Here is a 24,178-nt window from a genome sequence, read left to right on the forward strand (position 1 = left end):
TTTTCATTCAAATTACCACATAAGCTAATATGGATGGGGGGAACTCTCACAGAGCCCTACCCCTAGATCAGTGATTTCTCAACATGCGGATTGCAACCCTTTAGGGGTCAACCAACCCTTTCACAGGAGCCACATATTAGATACTTATACTATGATTCAAAACAGTAGCAAAATTACAGTTGTAAAGTATCAACAAAAATGTTATGGTTGGGGGGGGGTCATCACAACATGAAGAACTGTATTAAAGGGCCACAGCATTAGGAAGGTTGCCCTTGACGAAGAGCTAAGGCAGTAATGGCTGCTAAGAAAGGGAGAATAGTTCTTTAAGCATTAGCCCCCTGATCGTTTATCCAATTCAAGCAGTCAGCCCTGAGCAGATACAAACAACACTAAATGGACTCATCAGACTGTACTTACATATGTGTGAGCAATAATAATTTAAGAATAGGCCATGCATTTGTGAAGGTGGGGACACGGGAACAGTTGCAGGAGGAGGGGGAGATGATGTAATTACAGTGCTCATGTATGGAATTCTGCGGGTGGCCATGTCATACTCATGCACAGAATTCTGCGGGTGGCCATGTCATAGGAGCAGCAGGTGGCAATGAACGTTCCAAGGTGTCAGCCCGCCAGGAGGCAAATTCCTGATGCGTAGACCTCAGCTAGGCACGACCAGGAGACCACAGACCCTGGCACACCTTTGGCTTCTGCTGTGCCTTTACGTGTTTGCCTCTGCCATCTTTCTCTAGTATCTGCCATGATGTGAACGGGAGTGGGGAGATTTCCCACTGCCTGTAATGTAATGTGTTTATCTCATGGAAACAGTCCATTCTGCTGGGCATTTTACCTTTGGATTATTATGAAGGTGATTTTTTTTCCTAACTGCACTAATTGATAATAATATTAGTTTAAATAAAGTTTTGATGATTAAAAATATACACAAGGGATTGTCACACAGCTAGGGCCTATGAGTTTCACCTAAGGAGCTGCATAGATAACAGTTCAGGTTAATGATTAAAGAAAACAGTTGAGTCCCCATGGATCAGGCTGGCTCTAATTCTTTTAATCTTAATATTGGAACATGTGTTTACAGGTTTTGGAGTGCATTATAGCAGAAAAAAAGCCTTAGAACGATCCCAGGTTAGATCAAGATATTTTGATAACAGTTTTGAGGTTAGGGATTTTAAAAAAAAATAAGCAAACCAATTATTACTAGCTGAGATACTTCCCTTGGGAGGATTGGCTGGTGATCAAAGATGATGATGAAGTCCTTATACGCATATCTGCGCTCTTTCTCTCTCTCTCTCTCTCTCTCTCTCTCTCTCTCTCTATATATATATATATATATATATATATATATATATATCAAACTACTGATGAGTGGGTATGCACCCTAAAAATTTAAAGTAGAGATGACTGGGTGTTTTCATGTATAAAAGTTTAGGTTTGTGATTCCTTTAAGATCATTTATAAGATTACCTTTCAAGATAAATAATAAAATAATTGATCCTTTTTTATAACCACAAAATGCAGCCTGTCAGTAAAAGAACTGACTGAAAAAGATACCTTGCTTGCTTACACTTTGTTAATCTATAATAAGTTGCTTGGATATGAATGTATGTGTGTTCTTGAGAATGAATTGCTTTTCACCTGTAATATGCAAAATGTTAAGTCATGGAAGGGAGATGAAAAATGTTTTCTTTTTACTTGTGGCCATTGTAATCATTCACTTTAAAAAATAGAATGTAACTACATTGTAATTTCTATATTGCCTAAAAGACTTTGTTAAGGTAAATAAGCTGGAGAGGAAAAATAAAGGCAGAGAGTAAAGGTAGAATGAGCAGGAAAACATCAAGAGTGAAAGGAGGAACCCACAGGGTAGAGAATGCAGAAGAAGCATAAAGAAGACTAGTGAGATCGTGTGTGAGTGCCTTTCCTCTTAATTCCCTCAGATAAGAAAGTCAAGTATGCTGATTGCATTTTTGAGCCCTGTGCTGCTGGTCTCTTTAGAAATGTTTAAAATACACGGAAAAAAAAAAAGTCTTTCAAAAGGATAACCTGATGATTGTAATTAATTACTCTAAAGAGTCACTGAAGTATGGGGCTTCTTGAAGGAAGAGACTTACTTCATTTTTTTCTTTGTTTGTTTTTTGTTTTGTGAGACAGGGTGTATTGCTTTGGAGACTGTCCTGAAACTAGTTCTGTAGACCAGGTTGGCCTCCAACTCACAGGCATCCTCCTGCTTCTGCCTCCCGAGTGCTAGGACTAAAGGTGTGCGTCACCAATGCCCAGCCTACTTCATCTTTTTTGTCCTTTCTTTTTTATTGTGTCCCCTTGTCACTCCTCTCCCTCTCTGGCTGGAAGCCTTCCTGATTAGTCAGTCCCTTCTCCTACACGCACATTTTCTTGTGTGTGACCGACAGGGATGGGTGAGTTTCTTGTCCAAATGTGGATGAGAGGCAGGGGCAGTTAGCAGCTGAAATGGCTACATTGTCCAACCGCCTGCTACATTCTCATGTTTACACCCATAGAATACTGTTACTTTTTGTTTTCATTAATGTATTTACTGTTTGCATGTTAACATGTGTATGTGTTGGTTCCCTACATATGAAATGTGGGAATGGACCTAACCAGAGACTGCTGCCTTCATCCAGGTAGGAGGGCTGGGGGCCCAAAGAATGGTATAGGCTCTGGAGATTAATCATTCTTAGCAGCAGGAAACAGATGGTAGAAAGCAGTGCAAAATCAGTGAAGGACATCACCGAGGGCTCACACTTTATTGACATTTTATTGACAACTGGATTTCTACATAGATAGGCTTATTTGTTTGTACATTAAAATATACAAAATTAACTATACACAGATTAATAAAATTATTTCAACTCATCTTGTGCTTCAATCTATATGATTTATATGATATATGTGATTTATATGATTATATGACTTAATTAATGTGCCCAACACATATAAAGTCCTACTTCATTCAAAAGTACCAACATTTTTAACATGGACACACAAAAAACACATACACTCCACTGCCATACTTAACCAAACATCAATATTCTACATTTTGGGGGGGTTATTATTTTTTTTTCTTTTTTCTTTTTTTGGTTTTTCAAGACAGGGTTTCTCTGTAGCTTTGGAGCCTGTCCTGGAACTAGTGCTGTAGACCAGGCTGGCCTCGAACTCATAGAGATCTGCCTGCCTCTGCCTTCCAAGTGCTGGGACTAAAGGCAAGCACCACCAATGCCCGGCCAAGATTCTACATTTAACCTGGAAAATCATTAACAAACTTGCAAAGCCATTGTTGCCTTTAAAAATGGTGGAGAAGATAGGTTAAAAGTTGAAAATTGTCAGCTCTGATGCAGGAAACATTAGCAAATCAAATTTCAGACAAGACTAGAACAGTCTTTTACTTCAAAGAAAATTGTGTGTGTGTGTATGTGTTGTGTTTTGTGTATTGTGTGTGTGTTGCATGTGTTGTGTATATTGTGTGTGTTGTGTGTGTGTTTTGTGTGTGCTGTGTGTGTTATGTATATTTTGTGTGTGTGTGTGTGTGGTGTATTTTGTGTGTGTGTGTGTTTGTGTGTTGTGTGTTGTGTATGCAGAAGAAAGACTCAGATACCCTGCAGATTGTGCTGCAGGCCACTGTGAGCCTCCTGATGTAGGTAATGGGAACCAGACTCCAGTCCTCTAAAGATGAGCAAGCAATCTTAACTGCTGATCCATCTCCTTCCTCAGCCCCCAGTAGGTTTTCTGATAGTCATTTGTGACTGAACTGCGTGGTCGGTGCCACAGAAGGAGACAAAGTAACTATCTCACTACAAACATTAACAGTACATAGTAATTGTAGGTTGTCAATTAAGTGACTTTCTTGCCATTAGTGCATCTCTTAAATAATAGACAATTTACATAAGCGAATTGAAAGGTGATATTTTTATGATTCAAAATGAAAACACCAACAGAGTGAATGCTGAATAATTGGAAAATTGAGTCTTTAGCCAAGCGAACATGCCAGTGTATCTGCATTAATGTTCCTGGAAGTACAAAGGAATTATGGTTCATCTCCTGAAAAAGGTCCACAGGAGTAGTTCAGATTGCCATGAGCCCTTCAGCTTCCAAGGACTCTGTTTCCTTAGCTATAAGGGAGTTTAAAGAGCCCATTAAAGTAGAGTTAGGTCAGCACGACACTACATGGTTTGACTTGACAGCCAGAATGAAGAAAGAAGAGAAATTGTTAGGTTTTTTTTTTTATGTCCTTCCTTTCTACCTGTGCAATAAATCACTGAGACCTGTATTATCCCATTTTCCTGGGAGACTGTTAGTAACTATTTAAATGTGGAAGTAAAATATCAAAGAGTAAAAATGCTGAAGTTTTAAACTAAGATTTGGGTTTCCATGGGACCCTTTTCCTCCTACTAGGTTGCCTTGTCTGGCCTTGGCGTGAGGGTTTGTGCCTAGTTATGCATCGTGTTATGCTGTGTTCAGTTGATATCCTTGGGAGGTCTGCTCTTTTCTGAAGGGAAATGAAGGAGCAGTGGATCTGGGGGACAGGATGTCAGGGGGTCCTGGGGGCACAGGATGTCAGGGGGGTCCTGGGGGCACAGGAGGTCAGGGGTTCCTGGGGGGACAGGAGGTCAGGGGTTCCTGGGGGACTGGAGATCAGGGGGTCCTGGGGGACAGGAGGTTCAGGGGGTCCTGGGGGGACAGGAGGTCAGGGGGTCCTGGGGGGACAGGACATCAGGGGGTACTGGGGGGACAGGGGGGTTCTTGGGGGACTGGAGGGAGGGAAACTTCTGTTAGGATGTAACATATGAGAGAAGAATCAAAAACAAACAGTAAAACAATTTATCACAACCAGTTTGTCTACTGCAAGTTTGAATTTTAAGAGGTAATAATTTGAGCAGTAAAAAAAAATGGCAAAAAGATTGTATTATTCAACTCTTCCATTAATACATAACTAATACATAGTGTCTGAAAAGTAAATGTCTTAAAATACTGTCAAGGAAGCAAAGATAAAACCTGATTCCCATAGAACGATGATCATTCCACCAAAACACCATACAAAACCTATCTTAAGCATATGAGCACACATACATCCAGAGAGGGAGGAGAGAGAGCACAAATCACACTATTTATGTTGAATTACATTTAAGCAAAGATAATTAAAAACATCCTCATGGTTGACGGTACCCCCATGATCCAGCGTGCTCTCTACTTCTATGTTGCATAGACACTTTTCCCTGCTCTGATAGGTCCATCTTTGCCATCTCCATCATAAGGACCCCTTTGTGGGCTTCCAACTGAATATTACTCCAGGTAACTTACAAATCCTACTTGCCCCAAAGTGACAAGGAAAGTCATTCCAGGCCCATTGATCTTCGATATTAACAAGAACAACACAGTCTTCTTCCCTAAAGTCATTGGGTTCACCCTCATGCCAGAATCTGAAAGAGAACAATGACATTATACAATCTGGAGAGACAGGTGGAATAACAGAGTAACAATAGTGCAGGGACAGAGCTGCAACCTGCACGACAAGAGTCGCCAGCCAGATGGAGCTACTGGGCACTTGAAATGTGACTTCCAACCCTGGCAGTGGGGGCACACGCCTTTAATCTCAGTACTCCAGAGGCAGGGGGTAGGCAGATCTCTTAGTTTGAAGCCATCATGATTTACAGAGTGAGTTCCAGGGCAGCCAGGGATACACAGGAAACCTTGTCTCTAAAACCAAAAACCAACTAACAAAACAAACAAAAACCTCAGCATGGTACTAGCATAAAAGCAGACTGAGGGATCCATGGCACAGAATGCAGGAATCATAAGAAAGTCAGCATTCCTACATCTGCCTGGGTTTTTGTTTTGTTTTGTTTTTCAGCGAAGCCAACAACGAAGATGGGAGGAAAGAGCATCTTTGACAAATGGGGCTGGCAGGACTGGATAACTAACTGTAAAACAATGAAACCGAATTCTTGCTTCTCACCTCACAGAGCTCAACAATAGATGATGAATCAAGGACCTCAGATAAAACCTGATGCCCTGATCCGATAGAGGGAAAGTAGGGATGCTCTCAAAGTCATGGGCACAGGACTTTGTGAACAGGACTCTAGTGGGAAAGGCATTAAGACCAATACTAATAAATGGGACTTCATGGAAGTAGAGAGCTTCTGTAAACCACATGACAGCACCATTTAAGCGGAGAGGCAGCCTACAGAGGGGAGAGGATATTATCAGCTATGCCTCTGACAGAGGGTTAGCAAATAGAATATACAAAGAACTGAAAGGGAAATGGGTAAACACCAGGAGAACAAATGGGGTTTGAAACCAAGTGGAGTACTCTCAAAGATGAAGTACAAATGGCAGAGAAATGTCTTTAAAATGCCCAAGATTCTTTGCCATTGGGGCAATGCAGGCTAAAACTGCTCTGAGATTTTATCCTGCCCCAGTCAGAATTCCTAAGATCCAAATAAAAAAAAAATGAAGGCAAACGTTGGCATACATGCAGAGAAAAAAGAATACCCATTCATTGCTGATAGGGGTGAAAACTGGGACAGCCACTATGGAAATCCATGTGATGTACCCTCAAAAGGCTAAAAGTACAACCAGTATGTGATCCAGCTATATTGTTCTTGGGAAATATATCCAAATGACTCTATATCCTCCTGTAGATCTAGATACCCACTAATCCATGTTCATTGCCACTCTATTCACAATAGTAAGGAAAAGAAAATAGCCTAGATATCCATCAGTTATGGAATGGATACTGAAAACCTGGCATATTTACACAGTGGAATATTATTCAGCTATTAACAAAAATTAAATGATGACATTTACAGGATGGATCTGGAAACAATCATCCTGAGCAAAAAACCCAGACAAACAGACATATAGTTAGACAGACAGACAGATTTAGAATGAAATTATCCTATAAGTTACCCCTATTAGACACCTCAGGCTGACAAATAAAAGGCCTAGTGCCAGGAATGGTTTACCTCCTTTGGATTTGTTGTCCAATGAGGTCCAACAGACATCTAAATATTACAGCTTATTACCAGTGTTAGTGGTTGCCCTCCAGAACTTCATAGCGTGACCCTATTAGCAAGGATAACACAGATTCAAGCCACATAAATAAAGCCGATGCTATCTGAAAGCTTCATCCCTACTGACTAGCTCTTATAGGGCCCGAAGATGCTGTGAATGCTACTGGGGGTTGGGGGTGGGAGGATGATGAGGAGGAGAAGTCATTAGCCTTACTCAGCTGTGCACCTGGCAAGCTGCAATGAATGTCTGGCAAGATATAACCACTGTCACAGTAGTGGTATGAACGTTATAGGAGCAACCAACTTTCCTGGATTTAAGTGCTGCACCGCAGGATGAAGCCTACATCTGACACCAGTGTCAGCCCAAGAGCTTGTGGCATGGTGGAGACCTTACACTATTAGTATGAGAAATGTACATAGTGCTAAAACAGCTCCTAATGACATATCATTAAGACCGTAGATTAGTGCATCCTTCTATCTTCATCAGAGATGATTCTGTTTATAGTAGATGAAGGTTAACAGAGACCCACAGCTGGTTCTAAATGCTCAGCTCTAAATGCGACATCTGTACCACACCCCATCCTCCTGAGGTTCAGGGGATCTTGGTGGATGAAGTGTTAGAGCCGGAGGAGATGGGTGACCACAAGGAAATAGTGTCCTCCAGACACAGCATGGCGGCTGTACATATGAGCTCACCGTGACTATGGAAGTACGCACAAACCTTGTGCAAGCTCAAGGTGTATCAGACCCCAGCATGGAGAATGGAGGTGGGCACAAAGTCCCATTGCTGGCCTTAGGAACTGATAACTTCTGGGAGGGGGGAGAGTCAACTGTAAGAGTGTGGCCCCTGGTAAACCTTCCACCATAATATATGGGCAACACCAAATGGATGAGAAAATGCAAGATGACACAAAATTGGGTGGGGAGGGAGGCACAAATATGAACAAAACACATTGTTTGAAAATCTCAAATAAAAGAACTAATTTTAAAAGAGAAAGAAAGAAATGTGGTTTCTCTATACTGAGGTATCCTTTAAGTGTTAAGTGCACATGGCTGTACTATATTAAATACATTATTAATAACTGATAACATATTATTAAAGTGGGAGGTGGTGGCACATACCTTTAATCCCAGGACAGCCAGGGCTGTTACATGGAGAAATCCTGTCTGGAAAAGTCTATTTATATTATTACCATAAATTTTACTAATTTTTCCATTTTGGGTGTGTGTGTACTTGTTGTTATTCTATTTGAAACACAGTCTTGCTTTTTGTAGCTATGGCCTCCCTAGAACTCTGTGTGTGTTCCTATACTATTATTTATCAAAATGACAATCCTAAACACTTTTTCACATTACTTTCCTGTTATTTGTTCTTTTGTCAGCAATGTATGATTAAAAATACTGAACATTTTGCTGAAGTAATTATGCAGTGGGAACATAGCATATCGAGATTGCTCAACTGCCCGTATCCTGTCGAGTAAGTCCTTACACTGGTGTGCCCTACTTTAAAATGAGTTCTCCTTGCCATCTCTTCTCACCTTTGCCTATAAATGCCATTAGCCCCAACCAAAATACTCACACCATGTGTGGCTTAAATGGCGTCTGATCTACCCACTGCCACAGACCTTCCGTGTTCTGATCAGTAAGTCCCAGGAAATAGGGAAATTGTCTGTCCAAAAGCCGAGTCATAAAGTTCTGCAATACAAAATATACATTTTTGTAAGTGCTCTTGGGTGATGTCCATTAGGCTGATAAGGAGGGAAGAGGTCAGGAGATTATGGGTTAGGTGTAAACATCACGATATTAGGTAAGTCTGTCCTCAAACCTGCTTAAAATAGTAGAGGGATCCTACTCACCAAACCCTGAGTCTTCTGACAAGTAGAATCACCATGAAGATTAAGCAATACTGTATTGACAACACCCTTAGCACATGCTAAATAGGTTTGATGTTTTTAGAGACTTAAAAAATAAAAGAAAACAAAAACGATTCCCCCAGACTCAATCCCACAGTGTCATCCCCAGCTCTGCAGTAGAACACCCATGGCATCCTTCCCTGACATCCCTGTTCCCATCTCCTATGGAGCCCACAGATCTTCCCCTTCTAACTTTCCTCCTCCACTTTTTGCCTTGTTTTAGACCCCAACAATAGTAGGCACCCCCTAATAACCCACACCCCAGCAATAGTAGGCACCCCCTGATAACCCAAAGGTGGCTCCTCCCAGGGCAACAAGTAGGCTGAAGGTAGACCCACACCTCTCCTGAGATCCACTCCCCCACTCTCATCCCCAGCTCTGGGGTAGGAAACCTGCTGTGCTCTCCAATTCCTCTCTGACCCCACCCCCAGTGGATCACAAAGATCTCCTCCAACCTTCCTTCCCCTAACTCATCCCAGTATCCCAGCCTCCAACACCAGCAGACATTGCCTTTGAACACACCAGTGAAGCAGGCCAGAAAACAGACAACACACAGCTATGAAATTCTCTGAAAATCCTAAGAGGAAACAGAAACTAATGGGGGAAAATACTCACCAACAAAGACAAAGACAAATCCAGAAACCAGCACATAGACATATAATTACCCCAAACTCAAATGCCTAGAAACCAACATAGAAATAACAGTCAGGGCACTATGTCTCCAGTAGAGCTCAACTATTCTGCCTTTAAAGAAATTCAGAAAAACACAAACAAAAAAATGAAGGAAATTAATAAATCTATTTAATAATTCAAGCAAACACAAAAAAGTTAAAGGAAGTGAGTAACATTGTTCAAGACCTGAAAATGGAAATTGAAGCAATAAAGAAATCACAAAATTAGGAAATTCTGAAATAAAAAAATTAGGAATCTGAACAGGAATTATGGTGGCAAGCTTTACCAACAGACTACAAGAGATGAAAGAGAGAATCTCAGGTGCTGAAGACACAAGGAACAGATCCATCAGTTAAAGAAAATGTTAAATCCAAAAACTCCTGACACAAAACAGCCAAGAACTCTCTCTGGAACACTTTGCAAAGACCAAACCTAAGAATGATAGGTATAGAAGGAGGAGAAGAAATCCAGCTCCAAAGCCCAGAAAATGTCTTCAACAAAATCGTACAAGAAAAAATTCCTAACCTGAAGAAGGAAGGCCCAGAAATAAAAGAAAAATTTCTTAACCTAATAAAGAAGATGCCTATATAAGCACAAGAAGCATATTAAGCACCAACTATATTGAACCAGAAAAGAAATTCCCTTCACCACATAGCAACAAAATCACTAGACAAACAGAACAACAAGAGAATATTAAGAGCTGCAAGGAAGAATGACCAAATAACATATCAAGGCAGACCTATTAGAATTACATCTGACTTCTCAGTGGAGACTATAAAAGCCAGAAGGGCCTGGATAAATGTGCTGCAGACTCTAAGAGACTGCAGATGCCAGCCCAGACTACTATACCCAGGAAAGCTTCCAATCATCATAAATGGAGAAAACAAGATATTCCATGACAAATCACATGTAAACAATATCTATCTACAAATGCAGCCCTACAAAAGGTGCTAGAAGGAAAACTCCAAACTAAGGAGGTTAACTATACCCCTGAAACACAGGAAATTAAAAAAAAAAACCTCATACCAGCAAAATCAAAATAACAGAAACACACATCATCACCATCACCAACAACAAAATGACAGGAATCAACAATCATTAGTCATTGATATTTCTCGATATCAATGGACAATTCCCCCCAATAAAAAGATACAGACTAACAAAATGGAAGAGAAAAAAGGACCCATCCTTCTGCTGCATACAAGAAACACACCTCAACATCAAGCATTGACCCTACCTCAGGGTAAAGGATTGGAAAAAAGGTATTCCAAGCAAATGGACCTAAGAAGCAGGCTGGTGTAGGTATTTTAATAAGTAACAAAATAGACTCCAAACCAAAACTAATCAAAAGAGATGGGGAAGGACACTACATACTCATCAAAGGAAAAATCCACCAAGATGACATTTCTATTCTTAACGTCTATGCCCCCAAAACAAGGGCACCCAAATTTGTAAAAGAAGCACTACTATAACTACTGCAGCTTAAATCACATATTGATTCTAAAACACTGATAGTGGGGGATTTCAACACCCAGTTCTCACCAATGGACAGGACATCCAGACAAAAACTAAGCAGAGAAATACAGGAGCTACCAGACACTGGAAACCAAATGGACCTAACAGAACATTTCACCCAAACACAAAACAACATACCTTCCTCTCAGCACTTCACAGAACTTTCTCCAAAACTGATCACATACTCAGATGCCAAGCAAGTCTCAGCAGATACGGAAAAATTTAAGTAACTCACTGCATCCTATCAGACCACCACTGATTAAAACTGGATACCAACTGCAACAGACACAAGAGATAGCTTATAGACTCATGGAAACTGAAAAACTCTACTGAATAAAAAATGGGTCAAGACAGCAATGAAAAAGAAACTAAAGACTTTCTAGGAGCCAATGAAAATGAATGCACAACCTATCTAAGCTTATGGGACACAGTAAAAGTTGTAGTAAGAGGGAAGTTCGTAGCACTAAGTGCCTACCTAAAAGATTGGAGCGATTTTATACTAGCAACTTAATAACACACCTGAAAGCTCTAGAACAATAACAAAAAAATCACACCCAAGAGGAGTAAATGGCAAGAAGTAAACAGAGGGCTGAAATCAATAAAATAGAAACAAAGAGAACAATACAAAGAATCAATGAAACTAAGAGTTGGTTCTTTGAGAAAATCAACAAGATAGACAAATCCTTTTTCAAGCTAACTAAAAGACAGAGAGAATATCCAAATTAACAAAATCAAAACCAGAAAGTGTCAGGGAGGGAAACAGACACTGAGGAAATCCAGAGAATCTAAAGGACATACTTTAGAACACTGTACTCCACCAAATTGGAAAATCTAAAAGAAATGGGTAATTTTCTTGATAGCTACCACTTAACCAGAGCTAAATCAAAGATCAAACAATTTTTATAACTTTTTTATTTAAATTTGAAACAAGCTTGTTTTACATGTCAATCCCAGTTCCTATACCCTCACATCCTCCCCTGTCCTCCCCACCAACCCCCATCCCATCCCCTTTATGCTCCCCAGGGAGGGTGGTGCCTTCCATTGGGGAGTCTTCAAACAGATAATTTAAGTATACCTATAACTCCTAAAGAAATAAAGTCCTTAAAAGTCTCCCAAGGGGGAAAAAAGCCCAGGGCCAGATGGTTTTAGAGCAGAATTCTACCAGACTTTCAAAGAAGAGTTAACGCCAATACCCCTCAAATTATTCCACAAAATAGAAACAGAAGGAACACTTCCAAATTCATTTTATAAGGCCACATGCAAACCACATAAAGACTCAAGAAAGAAAGAGAATTTAGACCAATTTCCCTGATGAGCCATCGATATAAAATATGCTTTATAATATACTTGGAAACCAAATCATAAAATACATACACCAAGATCAAATAGGCTTCATTCCAGAAATGAAGAGATGGTTAAACATATGAAAATGATAAAATGAGTGAATGTAATTCACCATATAAACAAACTGAAAGACAAAAAGAAAACAAAACAAAAACATATAATCATCTCACTAGATGTGGAAAAAGCCTTTGGCAAAATCCAACACTCCTTCATGATAAAAAGTCCTAGAGAGATTAGGGATACAAGGGAAATAGCTAAACATAATAAAGGTAATCACAGCAAGCCTATAGCCAATGTCAAACTAAATGGAGAAAAACTCAAAGCAACTCTATTAAAATCAATACAAAGTTGTCCACTCTCTCCATAGATATTCACTATAGTACTTGAAGTTTTAGCTATAACAGTAAGATAACTGAAGGAGATAAGGGGGGAACAAATTGGAAAGGAAGAAATCAAAATATTATTTGCACATGATATGATAATATACATAAGTGACTCTAAAAATTCTACCATATAACTCCTACAGTTGATAAACACTTTCAGTGAAGTGGCTGGATACAATAATAACTCAAAAAGATCAGTGGCCCTCCTATATACAAGTGACAGATTAAGAAAAAATCAGGGAAACAACTTTCACAATAACTTTAAAATATTATAAAATATAGTAGGGTAACTCTCACCAAGCAAGTGAAAGAATTGTGTGGTAAAATGTTCAAGTTTTTGAAGAAAGAAATTGAAAAACATATCAGAAGACAGAAAGATCTCCCATGCTCATGGATCAGTCAGGTTAACAGTAAAAATGACCATCTTGACAAAAGCAATCTACATATTTAGTGCAATCTCCACCAAAATTCCAACACAATTCTTTACATACCTTGAAAGACAATTCTCAACTTCTTATGGAAAAAGAAAAAACCTAGGATAGCTAACAGAACTGCTAGAGGTATCACCATCCCTTATTTCAAGGTGTACACCAGAGCTATAGTAATAAAAATAACATGGCATTGTCATAAAAACAGACAGATTGATCAATGCATCAAATTAATCAATTGAACTAAAAAGACCCAGACAAAAATACAAACACTATGGACAGCTAAATTTTGATGATAAAGCCAGAAATATATACTGGAAAAAAAGAACAGCTTCTTCAAAAAATGGTCTAATTGAATGTCTGCCTATAGAAGAATGAAAATAGATCCATATCTGTTACTCTTCACACAACTCAACTCAAGATAGATTAAATAACTCATTATAAAACTGGATACATATAAAGTTGAGTATTATCCTTTCAAAATCAGTGAAGAATTGTTCTGGGATTTTGATGGGGATTGCAGTGAATATGTAGATATATGGAAAAACAAAAGGCCCAGGGTAGCCAAAACAACCTTGTACAATAAAGAAACTTCAAGAGGCATCACCATCCCCGACTTCAAGCTCTACTATAGAGCGATAGTCCTGAAAACAGCTTGGTATTGGCACAAAAATAAACAGGTAGACCAATGGAATCGAATTGAACATCCTGATATTAACCCACACACCTATGAACATCTGATTTTTGACAAAACAGCTAAAGGAGGAAAGCATCTTCAACAAATGGTGCTGGCACAATTGGATGATGGTGTGTAGAAGACTCCAGATATACCCATGTCTATTGCCATGCACAAAACTCAAGTCCAAATGGATCAAAGACCTCAACATAAATCTAGGCACACTGAACCTCTTAGAAGAGGAAGTGGGAGGTACCCTTGAACAAATTGGTACAGGAGATTGCTTCCTGAACATAACTCCAGTAGCACAGACACTGAGATCAACAATTAACAAATGGGACCTCCTCAAACTGAGAAGCTTCTGTAAGGCAAAGGACATAGTCAACAAGACCAAAAGGCAGCCCACAGAATGGGAAAAGGTCTTCACCAACCCCACATCTGACAGAAGGCTGATCTCCAAAATATACAGAGAACTCAAGAAACTAGTCAACAAAACACCATATAACCCTATTTAAAAGTGGGGTACAGAACTGAATAAAGAATCCTCAATAGAGGAATCCAAAATGGCTGAAAGACACTTAAGAAAGTGCTCTACATCTTTAGCCATCAGAGAAATGCAAATCAAAACAACTCTGAGATACCATCTTTTTCCTGTCAGAATGGCTAAAATCAGAAACACCAATGACAGTTTATGCTGGAGAGGATGTGGAGAAAGGAGTACACTCCTCTACTGCTGGTGGGAGTGCAAACTCATACAGCCATTTTGGAGATCAGTATGGCGGTTCCTCAGGAAAATGGAAATCAGTCTACCACAGGACCTAGCAATCCCACTCTTAGGCATATACCCAAATGATCCACATCCATGCAACAAAGACATCTGTTCATCTATGTTTATAACAGCATTATTAGTAATAGCAAGAACCTGGAAGCAACCTAGATGCCCCTCAGCTGAAGAATGGATAAAGAAGATGTGGCACATTTACACAATGGAGTACTACTCAGCAGGGGGTGGGGGAGACAATGGAATCTTGAAATTCAAAGGCAAATGGATGGAACTTGAAGAACCATCCTGAGTGAGGTGAGAGGTAGTAGTATACATCTTTAATCCTTGGACTCAGCATTAAGAGATAGATGGATCTCTGTGAGTCCAAGGCCACCCGAGTCTACACAAGAGTGAATCAGTCTAAAAGAGTATTATAGCTCATACCCTTAATCCCAACGTTGGGGAAGTATATAAGACAGAAGCAGGGTCTCAGAGAGACATTCCTTCTCCAGCCATACTGAGGAGAGGTTACAGTCTGAGGCTAGGTGAGAGCTCGTAAGGACAGGACCAGCCCTTTCAGTCTGAGGTAGAAGTAAGAAGATAGTGACTGGTGGTTTAGCTTTTCTGACATTTATCTTGAAATTTGAACACCAGTATCAGTCACTGGGTCATTTTATTTATTTGTGTTACAGAGGGATCAGTTATGGGAGGAGAAGAGATGGAGGGAGAGAGTGTGGGAAGAGACAGCTATAATTGGGAGGGGCATTTGTCGGGTGGTATGAAATGGTACAGTGAAAACTTCCTGAAATCCATGAAGATGATCCTAATGAAGACTCCTAGCAATGGGATACAGAGTCTCAACTGACCATCTCTTGTAGACAGGTGAGGCTTCCAGAGGCTTCCAGGTGGGTTATATTCAGTTGAGTTGTTGGCAAGAAAGGTCTCTTGGAAAACCCCAAACAACCCAAGCTGATGCTAAAGCAAAGGGTTGTTCTCTGTAAACTGGCAGTGGGTTCTACATTGCCAAGGACAATATCCATACAAATTCACTGAACTAAGAGAGATCAAACCAGTGCCTACTTGGAACCTTCATCCCTACTTTCTAGTCTTTTGGGTTCTGAAAGAATCAACCCCACCACAGCACCTTTGGCCTACAATCTGTCCCATCTGAAAAACACGCAAGGGCAATGGTGGCACAAAACTTGTGGGAGTAACTAACCAATATCTGATTTGACCCAGACCCAACACTACTTGGCTAACTAGAACCAGAGACTATATGTCCCAGAATCCTAGAGTAAAACCAAATAAAATTATTCCCGATGATACTCTGCTATACTAATAGATCAGTATCTTACCCAGTCATCATCATAGGGGCTTACTCTAGCAGTAGATGGAAGCAGATGGGAGAGATCCACAGCCATACACTATGCAGAAAGAGACTCTAAATTTGAGGTATCCATCAATCCCGCCCCCTTCTCAGAGCTCAGGGAATCCCAAAGAGGAGGTAGAAAGATTGTAAGAGTCAAGGGGGATGGAGGACAACAGAACAAGACCTAAACCAAATAAGCAAGGTGCATGTGAGGCCATAGGGACTGAAGAAGCAAGCACAGGGCATAATGGGTCTACAGCAGATTCTCCGCATATATATTATAGCTATTAGCTTAGTATTTTTCTGGGACTCCTGGCTGTGAGGAGTGTGGGTCTCTGACTCTTTTGCCTGCTCTTGAGACTCTTTCCTTCCCATGGGGTTACTTTGTCCAGCCTCAATATGAGGGCTTTCACCTTATCTTATTGTTCTGTCCTGTATGGCCATCACCTCTTGGACACCTGCTCTTTTCTGAAGAGGAAATGGAACAGGAATGAAACTGGGGGAGAGAGAAAGTTGTTGGGGGCCTAGGAGGAGCAGGGTTCAGGAACTGTGGTTGGGATGTATTGTATGAGAGAAGAATCTATTTTCAATAAAAAGGAACAAAGACATGATGTGTTCTATATAATTCCTCGGGTGTATTATCAGAAAAAGGGTAAATTATGCTATAATGTATGTTGGACTTTCTTATTACGAAAAGCACAGTTGAAAACCAGAGGTTAAAAAAAGAAGGAATTGGGGACAGGAAGAAAAGGCTTTCTAGGCTGATGAAGAAGAGGAGGGAAGGATACACAGGGAGCCAAGAAATCTCTTCTCTACAAAGAGATGTAAGACAACAAAATAACCGGTGGCCCCGGTTAGCTTTTACTGTCTACTCACACAGCCTAGAATTACTTGAGAAGGGAGTCTCAGGTAAGAGGCATCCAAATCAGAATGGCTTGTGGGTGTGTCTGTGGGGAGGTGTCTGTGGGTGTGTCTGTAGGGAGGTGTGTGGATTGTTAATTGACACAGGGGTACCCCAGCCTACTGTGGACAGCACCATTCCCTGGGCAAGTGGTCCTGGGCTAAAAAGAAACTAGCTAAGCATGTGGCTTTGAGTGGGCCAGAAAACAGTGTTCCTCCTTGGTTTCTGTTTCAAGTTCCTGCATGAATTCCTGCCCTGAATTCCCCTCATGAGGGACTATAAGCTGAAATAAACACTTTCCTCTTGGAAGTTACTTTGGGTTGTGTTGTCACGGCAACACAATGGAGCGGGAGCATCAGTGTAAGCTGAGCTGATACATACCTGCTCTGCTTCGGTGTTGATGGTCGCCAGATGACTGCCCATCCCTGAGCAGTTCCTCTCGCTCTCATGCCATGTCTGGTTGTCATTAAGGGGGAAGTAACAGTTAAACTGGAAGGCTATCCAGCCATCAGGACAACAGTTCCAGGTACCTCCTCAGATGAGAATGGAAATGGGCATTAGTTACAAAGGAGCATTTCACTTGTGACAGATGCACACTTAACTTACTACAAGTACTACCTTAGAAGACGTTAACATGGTTCAGTATCCTTACATGTATGTGCTTTCCAGAGCTAGCAATGTGGCTCAATGGTAAAGTACTTTCCTAGAACGTGAAAAGTCCTGAGTTTGATACTTAGCAAAGAAAGAAAAGAATTGAGAGGGGGGAGGGGAGAGAGAGAGAGAGAGGGAAAGAGAGGAAGAGAGAATTTTTAATTTAAAATTAAGCAAAATGTTCCTATAACAAAGTCTTTTTGCAGGACATTTTATTTGGGAAAAAGCAAAGAATATGCAAAACTCAAGAATTCCTTAGTTCTCTGTAGCTTTATAAATTCCACAATATAAAGAAATAGGTATCTCAGCAAAGTTATTTAAACTGAGAAGAAACTGTCCTCATGATATACCTGAATCAAAGTAAAATTGACTGAAGTTCGTGTTGTTATGTTTCAGATGTCAAAAATACCAATCTAGGGTAATGATGCAGACCTGTAATCTTAGCTCTTAGGACACAGAAACAAGACTCTAGGCCAGCTTGGGCTACATAGTAAGACCCTGTCTCCAAAAAGTAAAAAAAAACAAGCAAACAAAAGCAAGATCTGTTGATGGGGAGCAATTACCCAGCATGTACAAGGCCCTGCACTCCATCCCCAGCACCACAAAAATAAACTAAAGGTGTTGCACTACTAGACTACAGTCACAAGAAGTCATTCTGTCCCAATTGACTGATACTCATCCTTGTAGCAAGTTCTCATGTTGTGTTACATTGTTCCTTTCTGACTTACTCCAGTCTCACATTCTGTTAACATTGTTTCTTTCTGACTTACTCCAGATTCATGTTGTTACATTGTTCCTTTCTGACTTACTAAGGTCTCATGTTCTGTTACAATATTCCTTTCTGACTTACTCCAGTCTCATGTGTTACATTTTTTTCTTTCTGATTTGCTATGGATGTTCTTTAAAGGCTGAATTGAAGGCGTTTCCTCTACTACCTGTAGCTCCAGGCTCTGGCTCCCCTCGGACACATGTTAGCCTTGTGTGGTACTCTGAGAGCTTCACCATTTCTGTTCTTCTTTCCCATCGTGAAAAGTAACGGTGAGTCACTGTCAGGCAGGAAAAAAAAGTTATTCCCTGTGTAGCCACTGATTTAGAAAAGTGAACCGATCTCCCCACCCTTCTCCTACCCTTGCAGTTAAGGTTCCCACACCCTTTTTCTTTCCTATGCTATTCTGTCATCCCAGGTAAATTCATTGGAAGCACCTTCAGAAAGCTAATATTTTATAATCGTCTTATCCACTTTGTGATTACATTGGAAGTTTTGGAATCTTTTGGGTGCATGCCATTTTCAGTTTATTCTATCAGAATGTGTGTGAGAGGAAGGATTTTAGTAAACATTGGGCTAGTTCTACAAAGTTTTATGAACTTCGTGAGTTTAGTAATATTTTCATTATATTTCAAGTACTTGAAATGTAATCAAATATTAAAAATAAAAATAAAATAAATGCACAGGTTGGTAAACTACCATAATGTGAACACTTTGGGCAAGGACTGCCAAGTTCAAGAAATAGAATGCTGTCAACACCCCAGGTAGCCATTATACCCCAGACACAGCCCAATCTTCCTTTGTGGTTAATCATCTTCACCCTGTGCTGTGCTTTGCAGTTCCTGCCTGGAACCATACAGATCAGAATGTCCTTCTGAGATTCTCTCGGAATGAACTCAGCTGACATGTGTCCTTTGGTGCTGACTTACACTCAGCATTGTTTCTGAAACAATATTGCTGCCCATGGTTACTGCTCATCCATTTTCATAACTAGAAAGTGATCTATTATCTTCACACAGCTTCTAGCACATTTCTTGCTTCCAGAGTTTGGCTGACATGAACTGTGCTACTCTGAGCATTTTTGACATTGTATCCCAAAGCGACTAAGTATGCATTTCTGTTACTGGTGGTAGTTACATGCATGGCAAATGGGAAAGCTTTCCAAACAGGCTTACTACTTTGTGTTCTCTCCTGTGTCTTTATCCTCAGATGCTAAACTTTTAGTCATTCCCATTCTGGTGTTTTACAGTGTTGACTCATTGTGAATTGCAGTTTTACTTCCCTAACAACCAAGGAGGTTGACAGGTTGTGTTTGCAATCTTTTTATTGTCTCTTCTCTATAATGTCTACTTAAGACTTTGTCCATTTTTTTATTATATTGCTGACATGTTCCCAATTGTTTTGACAGATTACTATACATTCTGCACATTAATCCAGTACAAATATTCTGTCCTGTAGAGTTCTGTTTTCATTACAGTGGGCTGTTCTTTGTGCATAAGATCCAAGAAACCAATTTCATTTGTTAAACATAGTCAATGATGTCTAAAACATTAGTTTAACAAAACTCTACTTTCCCCATAATTCTTAAATATCTCCCTTTATTTTAGATAAGGAATTACTTATGTAGAGTCCATATCTCAACTATCTATTCTTTCCTCCAGTCTATTTGTCTTAGACCTACATTGTATTAGTCCAGTCATAACAACCTTATCTTAAAGCTTGATATCGGATAGAACAAGACTTTCTATGGGGTCAGTGGTGCTGATGGCTTCATGGATGCTTGTTTGTCCCCAATTTTCAGGTGGGCACATTTAATACGTATAGCTTTTAATTAAATGTGCTTCAACAAGTGCTTTATTTGGAAGCAAACAGAGCAATCTTACATAGATTGGAAAATCAACTGTATAGCTCTAATGTTAAGCCAGGGGGGGGGGGGAGATGCATTGTATGTGGATAAACTGAGGATAAGTGAAGCTTTGGGCATGCATGTTGGAAATCCTTGGGGAAAATTATTCAAGATGAGCTTCGTTTGTGTATAACTTACCCAAACAACTTGCTGTGAAGCAAGCACTGAGAAGCGAGATGAAAACAATAGCCAAGACCCAAGGGGCCAACTGGGGGTGTCGGGCCCCTTTCCCTAAGACAGAAAGAAAAATAAGTGAGTTTCCTCTCTGCTGTGAGGGAAGCCAAGATTATCGAGCCTTAGGCTAAGTATGAGCATGCAGAAGGTATTTGAGGAGTACAGGAGACTTAAATATTTCCTGTGAATAAACCAATCTTAGAATCTGCTAGTAAATAAAGAAAAACATAAACTTTTTAATAAAGGTTTTTTTTCTAAGCAGAACATAAAAACAAAAGCCATAAAAATTAAAGCTTCTATATAGCATAAATAATGGAAAACATGCACATGCATGTACACACACACGTACACACACAAGGAAAAGAAAGCCCTTGTTGTAATATCACTATCAAGCACACATGAATTTCTAAAATCAGTTCAAAAACAGAGCAAAATTATGAGCAGTATATTTAATCTGCTGAGACTGTCAGTGGTCATCAGACAAATGAACGTGCATTTCATTGGAGAACTACAAACTAAAGGCAAGGTTTTTCACATTGATTCAAAAAGCATACTGGAAGTATGCAGTGTTAGCCCAACTGAGAGAAAGCACTCAGGAGAGGAGATTGCTGAGGCTAATCCCTAAGACCCCCCCCCAACCACCAATGAGCAGCACTTGTCCATTCTTGACTTTTTTATTTCATTTATTTACATATTTATTTATTAGTGTGTGTGCACCTACCATGGTGCACGTGTGAAATCAGAAGACAACTTGTGAGGGCTGGTTCTTTCCCTCTACCATCTGGGTCCTCAGGCTTGATGGCAAGTGCTGTCATCTATGGAGGCACCTTGATGACCCAGCATTAATCCATTTGTAAATGCATTGCATTTCTGTACCAACTTCAAGCTAGAACTCTATGCCACAAATACAACTGCATTTATTTGTATAAAAGCATATTCCTAGCAGTATTTTTTTCTACCATATCTGGTACAATAGGCATATAATCCCAACCATTCAGGAAGTGGAGAAGGACTAAATTCAAGGGCTGCCTGGGGCTAACCCACAAAATACAATGAAATTCTGTGTAGAAATTAAAAGTAAAAAAAGGGTTGATGGTATATCTCAGGGCCAGCACACTTACTTCCCTAGGATGGGTAGACATTGCTTCTAGTATCCAGTACAAAACAAAATCAAAACCAAGCAAGCAAAGCAAAGCAAAAAACAAACAAACAAACAAAAAAACCAACAGTGTCTTTTAGGACTATAGTACATTGTGGTCCTGTTGAAATTAGCTATAGCAGACTGATGAGATTTTAAGCAAGACTTAAATTTTAAACATACTTTAACATTTTTACTATTTTTATTACTAAAGCATTTTAAGCTATTCTTTGATAATTTCATACATCTAAACAATGTGTCTTGATCATACCCATCCTTAAGTCGCCCCACCTCACCCTCCCATTCCCATCCCCAGCAAGTTCCCACTTCCCCGTGCATGTTCTCTGCTTTTTTTTTTTTTTTTTTTTTTTTTTTTTTTTTGTAGCTGTTGTTGTTTTTGTAATTCACTAAGCCCACAGAGTGCTGTCTGCTGGAATACTGACTGATCTTGTGCAGGCAGCCATAGCTGCTGGGACTTCATGGCTACAATGACCATATCATATCCAGAAGATGTATCTATAGCTTGCTTATTATATTGTGTAATTAATATGATAAAGCGCTACTTAGCAGTCTCATTGTGCAAACCCAGTAGCATCACTTAACAGGAAACCAGATAGAGCCTCTGGTATATCATGAGCTATGTTTGCTATAGGTCTTCTTCCCCTCAAAGCAATCTTCCAAAGTATTTATCATTTTCTTGTTATCCCATTTCTTTTTATATTCTTTATGTCTTCTCTTGGTTCTCTCTGATTTAGTGTCTGTTGTGCAGCCTATTGGGATTTATTTATGTCTTTTCTCTTTACCAAGGGTATCTTCATTTTGTTCTCATTTCTGTCATCTCTGCACTGAATTAACTCATATTTTAAAGTCATAGTCATAAATATTTCTAACTAGTTAAATGTGAAAGGGGCTGGACTTGATAGCACATCAGCTGTCATCTCAGCCCCCAGAAATGGAAAGCAAGAAGATCCAGTTAGAGGCCAGCCTGGGCTACACAGAGAATTCAAGGCCAGCCTTACTAAATAGGTAGACTTTGTCTTGAGGGTGGGGAGAGAAAGAGACTCACATTTCCTTCGATTTTCTTCTAGCTCCATTATGTGTACCAGGAGACTCGTCTCTCTTCTACTTCTTCACATTCAGAAACATTTAAAACTTGACATCAGTGCATCTGACCTATTCCGGTAAGATCAGTAAGTGCCAGTAGAAGGAAGCTGAGAAGAAGAAATCTTCAAACAATGAGGTTTCCTCTAAGGTACTCCAGCAGATGAGGCAAAGAGAAAAAGGAAATTGAGAAAGCAACTCCAAAACGGTCAATAGAAACTTCCAGAAGTGTGTCATGTAAGATTTCTCAATGTGTTTTTGTTAAGTCATATATCATGTTTTCAAAAGTAGTAAACGTTTGAGGTAAGATGTGGCTTGGAGAATTCTGTGAGCTCGACGAGATGTGCCCAGGATGGCAAGAGAAACACTTTTAACATATACTTTGTGCACAAGCACATGTAAGGATGTGAAAGCCTTTGCTTTAGAACTGAGGAAGAGGGCAGTGAAGCTGTTGGGATCTCAAGCTCGTCCCAGGTAAGAGAAAATAGGCTCCTGTGGCAAAGGTAAAAAGGTTGCATGAAAAAACGCACCATGGTGATCCCTGGCTCCACCTACAGGATTGTTAAAGAATGAATGTTTATGTTCCTCCAAATTTTGTTTGCTGAAGCCATAGGCACTTCCCTTCCGTTGGTGTTTAGAGGTGGAAGCAGGGGTCTCAGAGAGAGGAGCGTGGCAGGGTCCTGCAGTAGAAGCTTCTCTTCATTTGCAGGAATAGCAAGCAGGCCGGTGTGGGATGTGTTTGATGCATCTCTGTTAAGTAAACAGAAAAGTAAGCCTGTGTGCTCTTGGAAATGCCAAAGATTGTTCATTCGTGAATTAAAACTAATCATGTGGTATTGGCACTTTATGACACCTTCCGTAGGTGCTGAGTCTGTGTCAGTGGTTTATGTTGATGTCTGGGGAGTTGTTGCTTCAATTTTGATTGGTTGGTCAGGATTGGGGAGTTTGGTTTTTTGCCACAGAGTCTCCCTATACCCAGAATGAAGCCTGGGCTGGTTTAAATTACAGTACTCTGGGCCTCCATCTCCAACTGTTAGGATTATAGGTGTGTCCCAGCACACCCAGATCTTAGGCTATATACATTTTTAGTAAGCTTAAAGCAATACAACAATAGCTATAAGGTGCATATGAACGATTTCACAATAGAAATATAATGTATGAAGACTAAATTTCTGACAGAGTGCATGCACAAGCCTCACTGGTATCCCAGACACCATCTGGGGTACCAAGAACAGGTCACTGGTTCCCCCCTACCAGGAAATCCACGTTTAAATTTCAAAAGATTTATGGAAAGGCTGGAAAGGCTCACAAGGACTTGAGTTCAGATCCTGAGCGCCACATGTAAAAATGCCATGGCAGTGGACATCTGAACCTCAGTGCTGGAGGAAGGTGGTGGCAGAGACATTGGGGCCTGCTGGGAAGAAACGCGAGTCTATGC

General features: G+C 40.1%; 1 protein-coding gene across 2 annotated transcripts; it reads right to left on the reverse strand.

Annotated features, from left to right (window-relative positions):
- Window positions 1–4,914: 4,914 nt before the first annotated feature.
- On the reverse strand, window positions 4,915–22,850 carry LOC127215584 (C-type lectin domain family 4 member D-like). Of its 2 annotated transcripts, none has more exons than XM_051175987.1 (6): window positions 22,706–22,850; window positions 20,466–20,558; window positions 18,591–18,701; window positions 17,386–17,534; window positions 8,620–8,735; window positions 4,915–5,447 (listed from the first exon to the last, which is right to left on the reverse strand). In XM_051175987.1, the coding sequence occupies exons 1-6, from the start codon at window positions 22,731–22,733 to the stop codon at window positions 5,276–5,278; spliced, it is 669 nt and encodes a 222-aa protein (XP_051031944.1). In that variant the 5' UTR covers window positions 22,734–22,850; the 3' UTR covers window positions 4,915–5,275. The 2 variants fall into 2 exon arrangements, with proteins under 2 accessions (XP_051031944.1, XP_051031943.1); XM_051175986.1 differs by having other exon boundaries at window positions 17,386–17,537.
- Between the last annotated feature and the right edge of the window lie 1,328 nt (window positions 22,851–24,178).

Source organism: Phodopus roborovskii, unplaced genomic scaffold, assembly GCF_943737965.1.
Source record: "Phodopus roborovskii unplaced genomic scaffold, PHOROB, whole genome shotgun sequence".
Classification (NCBI taxonomy): domain Eukaryota; kingdom Metazoa; phylum Chordata; class Mammalia; order Rodentia; family Cricetidae; genus Phodopus; species Phodopus roborovskii.